This window comes from Postia placenta, assembly GCF_002117355.1.
Source record: "Postia placenta MAD-698-R-SB12 unplaced genomic scaffold POSPLAscaffold_1, whole genome shotgun sequence".
Taxonomy (NCBI): Eukaryota; Fungi; Basidiomycota; class Agaricomycetes; order Polyporales; family Adustoporiaceae; genus Rhodonia; species Rhodonia placenta.
The window spans coordinates 661300-676099 of record NW_020169832.1 but is presented as its reverse complement, the minus strand read 5'-3'; the positions used below and the strand labels follow the sequence as shown (position 1 = coordinate 676099).

General features: G+C 56.0%; 3 protein-coding genes across 3 annotated transcripts; 1 reads left to right on the top strand and 2 right to left on the bottom strand.

Moving 5' to 3' along the window:
• Window positions 1-470: 470 nt before the first annotated feature.
• On the bottom strand, window positions 471-10771 carry POSPLADRAFT_1128065 (hypothetical protein; the record flags this gene model as incomplete). Its single annotated transcript, XM_024483700.1, has 25 exons — window positions 471-1014; window positions 1679-1814; window positions 1952-2390; window positions 2507-3947; window positions 4026-4131; window positions 4700-4822; window positions 4921-5868; window positions 5926-6117; window positions 6555-6637; window positions 6838-6913; window positions 7015-7172; window positions 7704-7766; window positions 7869-7950; window positions 8064-8070; window positions 8360-8407; window positions 8546-8772; window positions 8834-8979; window positions 9036-9211; window positions 9263-9645; window positions 9697-9787; window positions 9965-9991; window positions 10055-10324; window positions 10389-10448; window positions 10510-10540; window positions 10590-10771. 25 exons carry the CDS (start codon window positions 10769-10771, stop codon window positions 471-473), a joined length of 6039 nt encoding a protein of 2012 aa, XP_024343804.1.
• Window positions 10772-10909: 138 nt separating this feature from the next.
• POSPLADRAFT_1063887 (hypothetical protein) lies at window positions 10910-12204 on the bottom strand. The gene is made up of 2 exons (XM_024481736.1): window positions 11828-12204; window positions 10910-11725 (listed from the first exon to the last, which is right to left on the bottom strand). The coding sequence occupies exons 1-2, from the start codon at window positions 12015-12017 to the stop codon at window positions 11157-11159; spliced, it is 759 nt and encodes a 252-aa protein (XP_024343803.1). The 5' UTR covers window positions 12018-12204; the 3' UTR covers window positions 10910-11156.
• A 575-nt stretch (window positions 12205-12779) lies between these two features.
• On the top strand, window positions 12780-14039 carry POSPLADRAFT_1127290 (hypothetical protein; the record flags this gene model as incomplete). Its single annotated transcript, XM_024483605.1, has 5 exons — window positions 12780-12890; window positions 12949-13012; window positions 13066-13214; window positions 13263-13441; window positions 13484-14039. The coding sequence occupies 5 exons, from the start codon at window positions 12780-12782 to the stop codon at window positions 14037-14039; spliced, it is 1059 nt and encodes a 352-aa protein (XP_024343802.1).
• Window positions 14040-14800: the final 761 nt, after the last annotated feature.

Here is a 14800-nt window from a genome sequence, read left to right as displayed (position 1 = left end):
GAGTTTAACTAAGTTTAACCGCCTGTGGCTGTGAAGACAATTTGCCGGGTCTCGTGGTCCCGACCAAATCCCAAGGCTTGCGCACACACATATTCTGGCATGTCTATCGGTATGGAATTAGCTGTAGATTCCATACCATGCTATCCTGCCCATCGGCCTCGCCTAGAACACGCGAGTCGAGGCTTTACAGGGAAGCCGCCATCAGCGTTTCACCTCGAGGCGCGTCGGGGATGCCCTCACAAAATGAAATGGCCTCCCGCATCAGAATCAGCCCGGAGCAGCGGTCATGCACGGTCCAATGGCTGGCCTCGTAACACACTCATACGTAAATGAAGACGATGCACGACATTGCATGACCGGGTTATAATAAGTAGACGTGATCCATGCATAAGTCCGGTCCCAGATAGGTGTGTGTAGTAATACAATGCCACAGGACGAGCTATATGCTGTAGATGCAGAGATAAATACCGCTACACAGTAGCAGGAGCAGGAGCAGCCGTCAGGCCTGACGGTCTCCTCGGCGGCAGCGCAGGTGGTTTCACAGTCGCCGCCGCCGATCTCGCTGGCAGAGGAGGGGGCGCCCCTGCAGGTACAGACGTCGACGCGGAACTCGTGCTGTTCGCACCCTCCTCGCCTGCCGGCTCAAGCGACTCACGCCTGGTCCTGTCCTTCGACACGATCGACTGGAGGACCGCAGACGCCGACGACGCACCGCCGCCTGCTGCGTCCTGCCTTCCCTGCAGCGCGACCGCGGAATTTGAGCGGGGAGGCAGCGGCGGGGGCACCGGCCGCGGGGCGAGCATCTCGGACTGCGCATCGCCTGCCGCGTCCTCATCGCGTCCCGCGAAGCCGACCTGCGTCTCGGGTAGTGCACCTGCGACGCGGGGCTGAGACCCAGAAGTGCTGGGGTTCTTCCACAAGCGGTACACACTCTGGATTGCCGGCTTCTTCTGTTCCGCGGACGCAGGCGGGAGCGGGGGCGCGTACCCCATGGACATCACCTCGCCGCGATGGCTCGCATGGATGCCCGGGATCGTCATGGTCCTCGCCTGCGGGGGCTGCGTGTGTATGGGCAAGGGCGGCGCCTCCATGTCGTCCGCCGCGATGCTGGGAATCCCCTCAGCAGACGACTTTGATCTCGCAGACTCCGTCCGCTGTATGAGGTTGGCAGGCGAGGCGGAGCGGGAATGGGGCTTCCCCTCCACGCCCAGCAGCGGCGATGGCAATGCATCGTGCACAGGCGAGGACGATGCGAAGTACGGTGCTGCGGTGCTGCCGCTCGCAGTGGACGGAGAAGCACTCCGTGCGCGTTCCTTGCCCTTGTCGCTCTGCAGGATATTGATGGGCTCGGAGCGAAGCTCAGCCCCCAGCGTCGTCTCCGGCTCTCGCCCCTTCCTCTGCTCGACCGCCGCTCTGACCTCGGCATAGCTAGGCCGCGACCGGTGTATTCGTGGGTCCAGGTGGCGCTGCTCGCCCTGCGAAGCGTCGGGCAGCTCTTCGCCGTGGTTGTTGTTGCTGTCCCGGCGCAGTCCGCTCCAGTTCACGCCCCATTTGCGCATTGCCTCCTTCGCGGTGTTACTCAGCGCCTGCTTGTCGCCGGCGCGCGACTTGAGGTTCTGCAGGAACGCAGCTGTAGAGCTCGTAGCGGTGCCCCGGCCCGAGCCGCTTGCCTGCGGACTCTTGGGCCGCCATGAGGAAGACGCAGAGCTTGATTCGGCCCCTGTCCCGGAAGATTCGTCGTCCGAGGAGAGTGGTGCCGAGGTTTCGCGGGACGAGGACGCCTGCGAGTGCTGCGAGGATGATCGCCGAGTTGTCTGTGGTGACAGGTAATCGCCCCCTTCCTTCTGTCCACCGTCAGCGTGTGGTGTGGTATCCTGTGAAGTACTGCAAGCATTGATCGGTGTAGAACTCGAGCGGCGAGTCAGCGTGCTATCCGTCTCTGGCGATCTACCTCGCTGTTCAGATTCGTCGTTTTCATCCTGATGGGGGTGAAGCGAATTGGGTGTGCTTGGCTCATCGTCACGAGGGGCCCCGAACCAGCTCCTGCGCTTGCTGCCTGTGTCTGGTGTGGACGGCACGCTGGGCGAGGTGCGGCGCGGATCAGTCAACAAGATCTGAGGCTCGGAGGATATCTTGTTTTCCAGGGCAGCTTCTTCAGCGGAGTGCGAGCGTTGTATGGGAGGATGCTCCGGATCTGTAGGCCTGAGTAACTCGGAAGCAGGTGCAGAAGCGGTGGAACGAGAGTCATCTTGAGAAGTATCTTCGGGTGAATATGGGGGCGACGTTTCACGGCGAGAGGCGTCAGCCCAAATACCTCCGCGGTGTTGGTACCTAGAGCTCTCGAAGAAAGATATATCATCCATGTTCGGCATGACAACCGACTCTTGAATCTGGAATGCCGTCAGCCAAAGCAATGTCGCGACGAGATAGACAGACATACCACTTCCTTGACCCTCGATTCGATAGTGCTGAGAATCATACCCCAGGTGATCTGGCGATCACTCACCACCGGCTCGACGTCCATGACAATCCTCGGCATTTGCGTGAATGCATACCAAATGCGACTGCTAGGCGGACGCTTCACTTTGACCAGCAAGTTGCCCTCAATCTCTCTGATGACAAGCGCCAGTACCAGCTTGACAGTATACGTTTTGAACCGCGCCCCGAGGTTGATTGTTGCAGTAGCTTCAACGGTGATCCGCACCTCGCCCTTGTAATGCAGTTGGAGCTCGAGAGACGCGTCTCCCTCCTTTGTGAGCTCCTTCAGCATGGGCTTGCTGAATGTAGGTGCTTTGTTACCGACAGACACCTCTCGGACGACAACGTCTGAAAGGAAGCCTGGCCTCTTCACCTTTGAGATCTTCTTCATTAGGCGGCCAATGATGTACGACTCCAAAGTCTGTGTACGATAATAGCTGAAGAAGAGTCGGCCGATGAGAGCATTGAGCCATCGCATGGGAATGATGTCCGGTTGCTCGTCCAGGGTCTCTACTAAACGGTTCATGTCTGCCGGCCAGAAGACAGGCTCCAGAGGAGCAAGTGTCGGTGCATTTGCGGGATGGTCTGACGCGTGAACGAGGGCGTGGTGCCAGTCCTCCATCTCCACCACCGACTTGACGAATATGAACCACGGAGTCGCGATGTCGAGGGCCTGGTCCCGAGCCTCCTCGCGCTGCTTCTCCACTTCCACCAGCCTCTCGCGTTCCCGCTGCTTCTCCTTCGGGCCGCCGCCCATCTCCTCGACCTTCTCGTCCACGTTCTCAGACTCCATGACCATCTCCCTCGTGACGCTGGGCAGCTCCTTAGAGTGGGGCGCAACCCGCGGCTTCATGCAGATCGCATTGCGCTTGGAGAACAGCTCGCCGTCCGCAAGGCCCTCGGGGAATATGACGACGTCGTGGCCGCCAAGCTCGATGGCTGCCTCGCACTCCGTCATACTCTCGTCCTCATACAGATACAACACCTTGCCCTTGAGCACCACGTACCACAGGTCCTTAGGCCGCGAACGCTTCGCGTCCTTGGAGCGCGCATCAAGGAATCCCCGCACCATGCCTACGTAGGACGCCTCCGAGGGTTGCTCCTTGAACGTTCGGCGGACTGTAAGCCAGCCTTTGCGCACCTTCGGCAGGTCGTTCACATCAGAAAGGGACGGTGCAGACGTCGTCGAAGGCAGATCGACAGGCTCGGCTACCTCTAGCTTCTTGTCATCATTGTCTGTATCGGGGATAGGGACCGAGGTGTAGACAGTATAGAAGATGGCTCCTATGATGACCAGAGGGAGGAATGTGATGCCGCCGAGGATATATGCATAGAACAAGGCCTTGATCGACATAAGTCGGCGACTAATACCTCGTCCAGTCGCTGTATGTTGTGCGAGGAAGCCAAGGGCTGGCAAGGAGATGAAAGTCTGGACGTGTGGACCTCTCGGTAAGGGCCTGCTGGCGTTGCTGAGCGGGTTGTGGTGAATAGAGCCAGAAACGGGAGGCAGGCCTCATACACCGCCTGGTGTTACTGCACGGGCTCACGTGCGTGGCGTCACTGCTAAGCGCTTAGGATCCAGCGCCGAATGCAAGTTCGCCGGAGCCGGTAATCGCGAGGGACTGAAGCAGTGCGGGACGCTGCGTACGAGAGCTACGTGTAAGATAGCTGAACGCGAGAATTACAACAACACGGCGTATCAAGAATACCACAAAAGGGAGTAACTGGATAGACAATCAGCGCTAGGCTATTGACATCGGCACCACCAGTGTGAATGAACGTGTACACTGCATGGCACGCTTATACCTACGGTCCTACACGTGAACGTTTGAACGTTGCACCGGCTGACTGACATTTTTGTTCTCAGCCATAACGCGAGAAAACGGCTATTGTCATGTATATACTAAGAAAGCTTCGATTGCGCCAGCTTCTGGCAGAATATCCGCCAAACCGGGTAGGAGCGTTGCTACAAATAGAAAGATAGACTCGTCATTAGATTCGTAGTAGAATGTGCTCTCGAATGCCAAGACTTCTCGACTCCGCGCTTGAACCCCCAATGAAACTTCAGTCATACTACGTAATGCGCAGATGGACAACGGCTTCAAGTTCGCAACCGTGCTTGCCGGAACACAATTGCACGCGAGGCAGTCACACAATCATTCAATGATTGATGGAACGCTACGACTTCTCATTCTCTAGCATGTACATAAAACCCATGGACGAATTGCTATGAACAATAATGATAGTGCTGCCGACGAAACGGTATGAGGGAATGACACGTAGTATGTGCGATCATGCTTAAAGTTCATGAGGAATGCGTTACCGGACCAAGCCACGACCAGTCCTGTTCAGCAGGTGGTTGGTATTGTGACGAATATGCGGACATCAATGTGGAAAATACGCTCTCTTCCGATGGTGGACACGGGACAAGCGACTGCGTACCACTCGGCGGAAAGAGCTCCTCAAGTTGCCAATTGCACGCGGCCTCGATGGCCGAGCTCGCATCCGCGGCGTGAGGTAATGGGCCGTGCATGACAGAGTCAGAGACAGACTGCAGGAGCAGCGCAGAGGGGCTGAGCGTGCCACCCGATCCGAGACATATACTAGGTCCCACGACATTTGATGGCGTTGAGTCGAGACGGTGCGCGGATACATTGTCATCATGCAGGTCAATTCCTTGCATGCCGTCGGGGTTCTCGGGCTCCTGAGCCACCAGGAAGTCGCAAGTCGGAGGTAATGAGTCGATAGTCATCGCGGCCAGTTTCTCCAGCCGCTCCTTGTCCCTTCGGGCCAGAATCTCGTGTTTACGTGGCCGAGGCTGGTGAATAGGTATCTGTGCGATGACCGTGGCGTGCGGCAGATCGTGCGAAAGTGTGATGAAACTAGACGACTCGGATGTCGTGTCAGGCAGGAGCTGCGGAGGGATAGAATACGAAGATGTGAAGGCGCTGCCGTCAGGGCCTGATGCTACAAACTGTGACAGGAGTTGATGGAGAGCTAGATCTGGATGCGAGAGTTGGGAGTAGTCGTGCGCGCCAGACATGTTATGGGAAGGGTTCCACGGGAACGTTACCCCAGGCATCTGTATCTGTGGCACTGACAGATCTGAGCAGTCCGAAGGTAAAACGGCAGTAACGTCAATGGCGCCGCCAAAATCAAGGTTGCTGTAGGCATCGAATGGTGCAGCTGATGAACTGTCAAACATTGCAATATCAGGGACGGCAGCTTGATATGGGCCCGCAGCTGCGGCACTTGCGAAGGTGCTCGTCCCTGGCTCCGGAGTTGAGAAACAGTCGGATTCGGACGAACTCGTGCTGAAGCTGGAACGGGAGAAACACCGGTCGATGGGAGACGCGGTTGCCTCCTGACACGGAAAAATGAAGCATGACGCTGTGAATGATTGCGTGTCATTGAGTACCTGCATGTAACAAGACACGACAGACGTACCGTCTTGTCTACCATCTATAGTACCGCTATGTGACCAGTCCAAAGACTGGAAGCAGTCGCTGTACGAACCGTACTGCTTGACGATATTCCAGAGCGAGGTAGACGGAGGCGGTGACTCTGTCTTTATAAGATGGAGAGGCGGTGACTCCGTCTTTATAGGCTGGGAGGCGTCAAACATATCCGGAGGCGCGACTGCGGGAGTAGGGTAGACGTTCAGGAGCGGGCGACATTGGGGGTCTTATAAACATCTGGGATGGTGGCGGTTTGGCGAGAAGTGGCACCGCACGAGCCGAGCCTGTGGACCCAAAAGTTGGACCAACGGTGGATCGCGTCTTGCAGTTGGTTGCGAAGCGGTTCGCGGAATTCCAAAACACGCTTCCGAATGAACGCTTGGACACACGATCGGGCGTCTGTGCAGAGCGTATCAGGCGAGATCAGCCCGGAATGGTGTCACTAGCCCCTATCCCCAGGAACATCAAACACCCAACAACGCCGAACATGCACTCCCCGGATGCATTTGATCCCACAATTGTGTTCTTGTGTGCTCCAGCACATCTTGCATATCAGTCACAGGATGGGAAACGAGGCCGCACACCGCTCCTTCATGTCAAGCGTGATGCTGCACTCACCGAGCCGAGCCTTGATCTCTATTGCCTCCGCGGACGACCTCTGATCCGCAACGCTAAGCGCATACGAATGCTCCCTTGTTTCTCTGTACGTCCTCCATCGATACCTTATCCTCGTGTTCGGCTCGTCCTCGTTGGCGGGCGCACCTTCGTCCCGCCACGCTCGCGAACGCGGCCAAAGCGTCGTATTCTCGGACCGTTCGCTGGGAAACGAGCGGAAGAACCGCACAATGGTCGCCGTCATCGAGCGGACATACACAGCGCCCAGCTTCAAGGCGGAACTAACGTGACTCTACCCGCAGTCTCTCCACCTTCGTGCGGCGGAGACGTCAGTCTTCGTGGCTTCAGAGGCCGAGTGGCACCTTAGAGGCAACGCGCGAGCGTGAGCTTGCTGGTGGCGTCTCGTGGACGTTATCCGATTAGGCCAGAATCTCTGAACCTGTCTAGACATCGTACAGTTAACGTTGCGGATGGACAATGCAAGTGCCGTCCGCGAGGACATCGACTTCTTCCTGACTCGGGTACACCTTCTTTTCATTTCCAGGGGTCACACGGGCCCGGACGGTATTGCAGATACCAATGAGAATAGCTAGGATCATCCCGCCGCATTGGGCGTAAGATCTATCAGCCATGCACAGCACCTATTGAGTCTATTGATACATACAGATGAGGTCTGTGAGTAATCTCTGCTGGATATCAGAATGTGCTTGGCATTCAAACACATCGGCGACCTATGCACGTATGCGCACGGGAAGGAGCTATGTTCCCCTAATCCCAACTCTAGCAGTCTGCATGATTGGAGCGGCGGGCAAGGTCCGAGCGTTTCGCCGGGTGGCGTGCCAATATGCTAGAAGCCCGAGTACAAAGCGGTCTGGGCGCGAGACTATGTAGGCTTGAGTGGCATATTGCAAATCAAAGCACCTGCAGGCTATCATGATGGTCCGAACAGTATCCATGACTTGTCGTTCTTTGCCCTCATCCAAACTGGTAAAGGGCCCAACTTATGTACACTATCATGGCTTAGCCCTGTTGGGCAGATGTGTGGGCGAGCTGTCCAATAGACTCCGAGGTACCGCGTACGCGGTGCAACTGCTCTGACATCCCGGAGGGACAATGCAACGTCTCCGTCTATCGCTTGGGTCTGCTACTCACAGAGCGATTTCTACATCATCGCTCGGAGCATTGTGATGGCAGTCATACACCGAGATGAATATCCTAGCGGTGATATCTGTAACTCAAGTACTCATGGAGCGCCTGATGACTGGACAATATGAAAATGATGACTCGCCCTCCTTCGACTGAAGTTGATGAACGCACCAAGGATGTGATCCCGAAGATGACGCCACCATCCACGTGGGAGATGGCATTTCATGTCGCGATCGCAGCATAACAAACACCGCTAACGCTGAGCCATAATTTCACCAATGGGTGACAAGCATCACCGTTCACGCGGAGCAAGATGAGATGCGACACTCCCGCCACGACTAGAGGAGATATCGTGAGACCTGGAACGCATTGCCTTTGTAAGTTTGACCTCATGGGTATCTGCTTCCATGCCATCATCATCAGTGTATAAAGAGAAGGAACAGTGTTGAACGTCTGAGATCACAGACAACGTCTTCGTGGAGGAAGTGTAGATACCAAGCGTATGGACGAGCACATAGTCCAAATAAATACCGTAGTCGAAAGTAGGGGGAGTCAGAAACAAAATATAACATTCATAGATGAAGCAGACGAACGCCGCCTGCATTAACAAATTTCCGTATCCGCTTGACAAAACTAAGATATCGCTGTTAGACGGACGGTACCCCATCTTCCGAGAGCTGAGATGGCGTTTCTGGCGCACGATGAAAGTACTGTAAATAACGGGCGACGGGAGTCGGATCCCATCAATTGTGATCACTCAGCCGTAAACGCTCTGAACGGGATAGATGACTGGGCCATGAAACAGTGCGTCAATCACAAAGACCCAGATCTAGTCATATGGAACTTACAGCTAGCGTTTCCATTGTGTATCTGCCCTCCAACAGGCCGTCGAGCGCTTCACTCTCGAAACGCTTCAGCTCATCGACATGTTCGCTCCACCGACTTGAGAATTGACTGTACTCCCATATCTCTGCGACCTTGGGGAGCGACCTGTTGATCTTGGAACACAGCGCCAATGTTTCTCTCAGCGGCAGGCCACGGAACCAGTAAGTCTCGAAAGCGATTTTCAGGAAGTCTGCAAAAAACAGTCTGAGGCGGGCCCCTAGGATGATGGCATAGAACACAAAGCTACTCACAAGCATGCAATTCCTCGTCTTCTGGCAGACAGTCAGCAGCTGTCATATACATTTCTGCAGCATCTGCGAATGACTTGGTTGCTACTCTGTCTTGACCATGACGTCTTGCTGCCAAGCCCAGCTCCAAAAAGCAAAGACCCCGCGTCCTGCAGGATAAGCAATATAAGTACCTGGGCGCTGCGATTTGGCTTATGACACGTACGCATATGCAGAGGCTCTAGGATAGTGCCAGAAAGAAAGGGCGAATCCCGTATGAATCTGGCTCTCTTCAGCTTCTGTTAGCGGATTGGCTTCAATTTCCTCAATCAAATTTTTAGCTAGAGTCATGATGACATCAAGCAGCATGATATATCTGTCTTTGTCAAAATACTTGTATGCCTAGACGTACGTCAAAATCAGCTTGGATGAACCGGAGGACGTGTCACAAACCATGCGGTAGCTTTCTATCCGGAGGCGCACTACACCTCTCATAAAAGCCTTGTTGAATATGGAACCTGGGCCTTTCGGGGCATCCCGTGTCTTGGAACCCCAGTCCAGCACACTTACTGCACCGTCGTAATATTGCATGGCCGCCGACTGGTCAGGTTCGGAGTTGCGGGCGAGGTGTCCCTTCAGAATCCAGAACCTGTTTAAGAATACCGTAAATGTCGCCGCTTTCAACTCAAGGACATTATAGATCCACCTAACGGTCAACGACAATGCCGGCATTACAGCATCCCAGCCGTGTAACTCCAATCGCTTGGATGCTTTTTCAATAACGACGTCGGGTGCGTCGTGTGCCCATGCATTATAAACGCTGTTCTCCAACGCAACTACAGCACACTGTCAATAGACGTACCAGGTTCTTGTGTTATATAACATACCTTGTGTATGGAACATTTCGAGCAATATTGGTCCATCCAAGGTAGACGCACGCACATCCCGGAGGATTCCATCACTGAGCAACGTGATTGCCTGTAAATGCCTCAGCCACACCCGAAATGAAGTAACGACTGCCACAAAACTGACCCCCGGGAACCCTCCCATGTGATCGTCATAGGATTTTGTGTACTTCATTAAAGCCACACCACGTTGGAAACTCTGTTCTCAGCCTCAGCAATTGCGCGTCGTCACAGCAAGTGCAAAACATACTCGGTGTGCGTGAACGATGACCCATGCCTGCTCACCGTCAGCTTAGTCTAACTCACATGAAGAGACCGACGGGACTAGAGAGACACTCACGCTGCTATTGTACTGCTTACCGGCAGGTAGCTTGTTTAACAAGGCGAGCGCACGTGAAATAGGCAGTATTCCTTGCGCCACGTCGTCGACTGTGAGATCTCCGACATTCACCTTCGGCTGTCGCGGTCGTGCTTTCGCGTCGCTGGCTGCCTTCAATCCTGCTTCATACTGCTGTCTTAGTCTGCGCTCGACTTCGGAAAGATTTTCCTGCGGGAGACATTCCAATGCTTTCTTCCATGCGTGAATACTCCCGTCGAAGTGGCCCAGTTCCTAGAAACAAGCAGGATGCAAGGTCATTAGTGCATTATATTTCGAATGACACGTCTCGACTGACATGCCGCCCCATTCCTAGGCGAGCCCATCCCTTGGAAAAATTGGGGTCTTTGCGGATGGCCTATAAGGATCGGTTAGTAAATTGTGGCGCACGCACTTCCTGTGGCTAAAGGAACACATACCTGGATTGCATCGGAAGCTGCGTTTAGGTACCTTGTTGCTACTTAGTCAAGAGCATGTCCAATGGAGGTACATCACGTACTCTTTCATAGCAAGGCTGCAAGCCGCCTGATTCGAGAACAGCACCGCGTTTGTCTCGTCGGATTTGATTGCCTCGGTGTATTTATCGTATGCAGCTTTGTAGTCACCCTTCGTATATAACGCATTCCCTTCAGCCTTGAAGGCATCTGCCATGGTTTTCCTGTTATCTGTAGACGAGGTCATGATGGTTAAAGAGCAAGGTCAAGTGTGTGGCTGGCGGCTAATCAACAAGCAACTTATATACCCAATGGGGACAAAGCGTTGCCCGATTCGGCAATTTTGTGATGGACGCCACCAAACAATGCGATATAGCTGTCCTCGTCGTGTTAAGACTGCAGACGTTATTTATTTGCGTAAAGGAGAGAAAAGTAACAACACACGAGATCCCCTCAGACGAAATGCATCAAAACAACACCCATCGACTATCTTGGACTGCATGGAAGACAAAGACATGGGGTAAGAAAGCGCCACCAGAGAAACGACCCGCTTGCTTCAGAGCTCCGCTTGTGCCTTCATCGACCGCACGGCTTTGGCCCATCCTAGGTGCCGCTTTGCAAAATTGATGCGCTTACTCCGCGACGATCAACCCACCCATGGCCCTCTGCATGTCCGCCATGCCGTTCCCATTGCCGCTCACTACACGAGGGCCTAGACCCGGATGTCTGACGCCCAGTGCCGCGCCCAACATCCTCTTGCCGGGGTCTCCAATGCGCGGAGCGCCATGGTCTGGCATTGCAGCGACGATAGCTGGATCCACCATTGCAGGGTCGACGGATGCGACGTCTCCACCCAGGGATGACGAAATAAGGGAGTTAAGTGTCGGGTGAGAGGGTATGTTCGGAAGAGTGGGAGATGGCTCGCGGTCACGGTCGCGAGGGGAGCTGCGATCCGTGCCGTTTGTGTTCACAGGGGCACCACCACGATTGCCGTTGCTCACTGACATGCCGCGTGCATGCGAGACGGAGTTGCGTACGTTGTGCCCACGTCCGTTCCCGGTGTGCTGTCGTGCATTGACGGTCTGAATGACATTTTGCGCGTCCGGCCCATCGTATGGTTTTACGATGGCCGTCTGAGTGGAATTGGGGGAAGTGAAGATAGCGGGCGGAAATGCGAGAGTGTGAAGGTAAGCGCGTTTAGCTGTGAAATGGTAACGTCAGTACACAGCCTACCATTAGTAGCAGAGGTCCGCTTCGGCCCCGCGCACTGCACGGAAGACAGAGGACCAGTGAGAATACTTACCTGCAGTAGCGTCATTGAATACAATCAAGAGACTGGTGTCGTTAATCCACTTGATCTTGAAACCTCCGTTGACATTGTCCCAATCGGCGAAGGCAGCTTGGATATCTCTCGTTTTGAGCTCCTTCGGGAAGCCCGTCAAAGAGAGGATGCGTGTAACACACGCAGAGAGTTGAGAGAGAGAAGTTGCCATGTTATGTCACTGTCCTTGGGACTGGGTCGCGATGCAGAGTGTGGTGATGGAAACGGCTGGGCGTCGACCGGGGAGGAAGGGATATGCAGTTGGTTAGGGAAGTATAAGTACTGACAGTCCAGGGGGGGCTTGCTGGGGAACGAATGAGGGGCTGGTGTTGTACAGAGAAGAGTAGCCGCGAGAGGATGAGGAAAAGCAGTGTCACGTCTTCGCTGTCGAGTCGACACTCGCCAACAGCAATCGCCCGGTTTCGCACGCCACCGTTTAAACCTACCGCTTAGAGTCGAAAATACAGAAATTCTCTGCTCATTCAACTGCTCTGGATCTACACAGCACCTTCAGGCTTCGCGAGGCTTTCTGCCCGTGGCAATTTCAGTCTTCCATGCTACCATAAATCGTGGGCAAGGGGGCTTGAGTAACAGACAGAGACTGTTGCAGTCTCACTCGGGTTAGGTGTTGGTAATTCAATGGATAACTCCCCAGCTGAGACATGACATGATACACGAGGCTGCGCCGCGGTCAACGTCGGGTTTCTTGACGGTATACGCTCAGGATTATAGCAAGGACGTCGCAGGAAGCTCAAAGAGATCTCAACAGCGAACAGACGCGTAGCTTTGCACAACCTCCGGTCCATTACACGTGCTGTCGAAGTTCTTCCGCTGTGGGAATTCGATGGACGCACATTGATGCTCTAATAGACTCTTTCAGACCACTCCGCATATATTCTGAACATACCACGTCTGCTCCACGATGTACCACGACATGGAAACCGAGCTCATACGAGCATGGCAGCTGCTGCACGAACTGAGCGAGCAGAACGCGCACAATCATAAGATGTCACTGGCATTGCACTCACAGGCTGGCGCCTTGAAGGTACGCCGGTAGACGGTCTGTCCAATGGCTGAATTGTCATACACGAGAAGGGACTCAGGACGAAGCCGGCCATGCAGCAAGTGGCTTCTCATTGCGACGAGTGAACACTGATATCTCGAAGGGTACGCGTGTCTGCGATCCCACACCGACGCGTCCTCACCGCATCCTGCTCCAGAGACGTTCGAGTCCGAGCTCGAGCGGACAAACGCGCAAATCATCATCGAAAACCACACGCTCCTCCACGAGAACAGACAGCTCAGCCTCCTCCTCAAGGAGTACGAGCAGACGATGGAGACCATCATGACCAAGTTCCGCAGCCACGCCGTACGCCTTTCCTCCGCCCTTTGCTCCCGCTCTCACATTCTCGCGTAGCTGGCGTCGCAGCGGCACGAGCTGGCGCTGACGCAGCACTACGAGACCCTCATCCTCGCGCGCGAGACCTCGCTCCTGCAAGCCGACCTCTCCGGCAACACCGCCGTCGCAGACTCCCTGCAGCGGCTCTCAGCGAACCTCCGCGCGCTCGTGCGCAGCCTCCAAGGCGAGGACGCCGAGTCGTCCGGCGGAGGCGGAGGCGGGGAAGGCAGCAGCACCAGCGCGTCCCCGCCCAGCGCGGAAGACCTGCTCGACGGGCTGCTCGACCGCGACGACTGGGCGCTCGAGCGCGAGCGCGAGATCGCGCGGCTCGAGAAGGAGAACGAGCAGCTGCGCACGGTGCTCGGGATCGACCGCGCGTCCGCGGAGGCGCGGGGCTGGCTCCAGGACGAGGCGCGCGAGCTCGCGGTGCTCAGCCGGCCCTTCATCACCCTGCAGCACGCGGAGAGCGACTTCCCGGTGCGCTTCAGCGAGCCGCGGCAGTCGCCCGACACGTTCGACATGATGGCGCTCGGCGGCGGGGGCGGGGGCGGGAACGGCAGCGGCAACGGCAACGGCAACGGCAACGGCAGCGGGGGCATGGCGCTCTCAGGGAACCCCGCGCAGCGCATGTCGATGTCGGAGTTCCGGCAGCCGGGCGCGATGGGGGCGCAGGGCCGGCGGACGGCCGTGTTCAACCAGCGCGGGCGCGGGGCAAGTCCCCAGCTATGGGAGGGCCTCAGCCATCAGTCGCTCTCGGCGAACCCGCAGTGGCAGGTACAGTCCGGGTTGTTCTAGTGCGCTTTGGCAGTGACATGTATCGTTCTGATGTTGCAGGCCCGTTGACCGCGATACTTTCCCCGCGCGCGCGCGCGTTCTGCTGTCGTGTAGTCCTAAGTTATTCCTTGTACGCGTTCTCCCCGGGTTTCAGAAAGGATGTCAATTCTGGATACGGTTCATCCACGTTCAGTCCTTGTCTCAGCTCGTGGGCAGCACTTTGCGATGGCGCACACCGATATAGTCAAGACAGGCATGCATTAACAACGTATCCTAAGGGAGGGTATATCGGTACAGGAAGGTAGAAAAACACTATGATCTACAGTGCATAGCGCGAATAACAGGGGGGCGAACGAGACACGATAGCACGATGAATTAGAATTACCTAGTAGTGAGCCACTACTCAGAGATAAGCAGACCGCTTGCGCTCGCGGCGGCAACACCGCCCCGCGCAGCAGCAGCCCACACCAACCACACCTCCCATCCACACCGCTAACACGTCGACACGGGGCGCACCTCCCACCCCAACGAGCTCCGCCCAATGCCCTCCCACGCAACACCCACGAGCTTCTCCCTCCCCGCGCTCATGCGCCCCTCGCACGCGCGCCCCTCCCACACCAGCGCGCGCCCCGCACATATATTCTGCAGCGCCTGCAGCCTCAACAGCACCGGGTTCGCCACCGGCCGCAGCCGCGGCAGCCCCGCGCACCCCGGCAGCGGCGGCAGCAGCGCGCGGAACGGCGAGCGCGGCGGCGGCAGCGCCGGCGGGCCAAACACGCGCG

What these genes read in the sequence shown, in the direction of transcription:
- POSPLADRAFT_1063887 (XM_024481736.1), bottom strand. Translation starts at nt 12,017, where the DNA reads ATGGCAACTTCTCTCTCTCAACTCTCTGCGTGTGTTACACGCATCCTC. An exon ending in ATTCAATGACGCTACTGCAG is followed by an intron (nt 11,726 to 11,827) that starts GTAAGTATTCTC and finishes ACCATTTCACAG; the next exon opens with CTAAACGCGCTTACCTTCAC.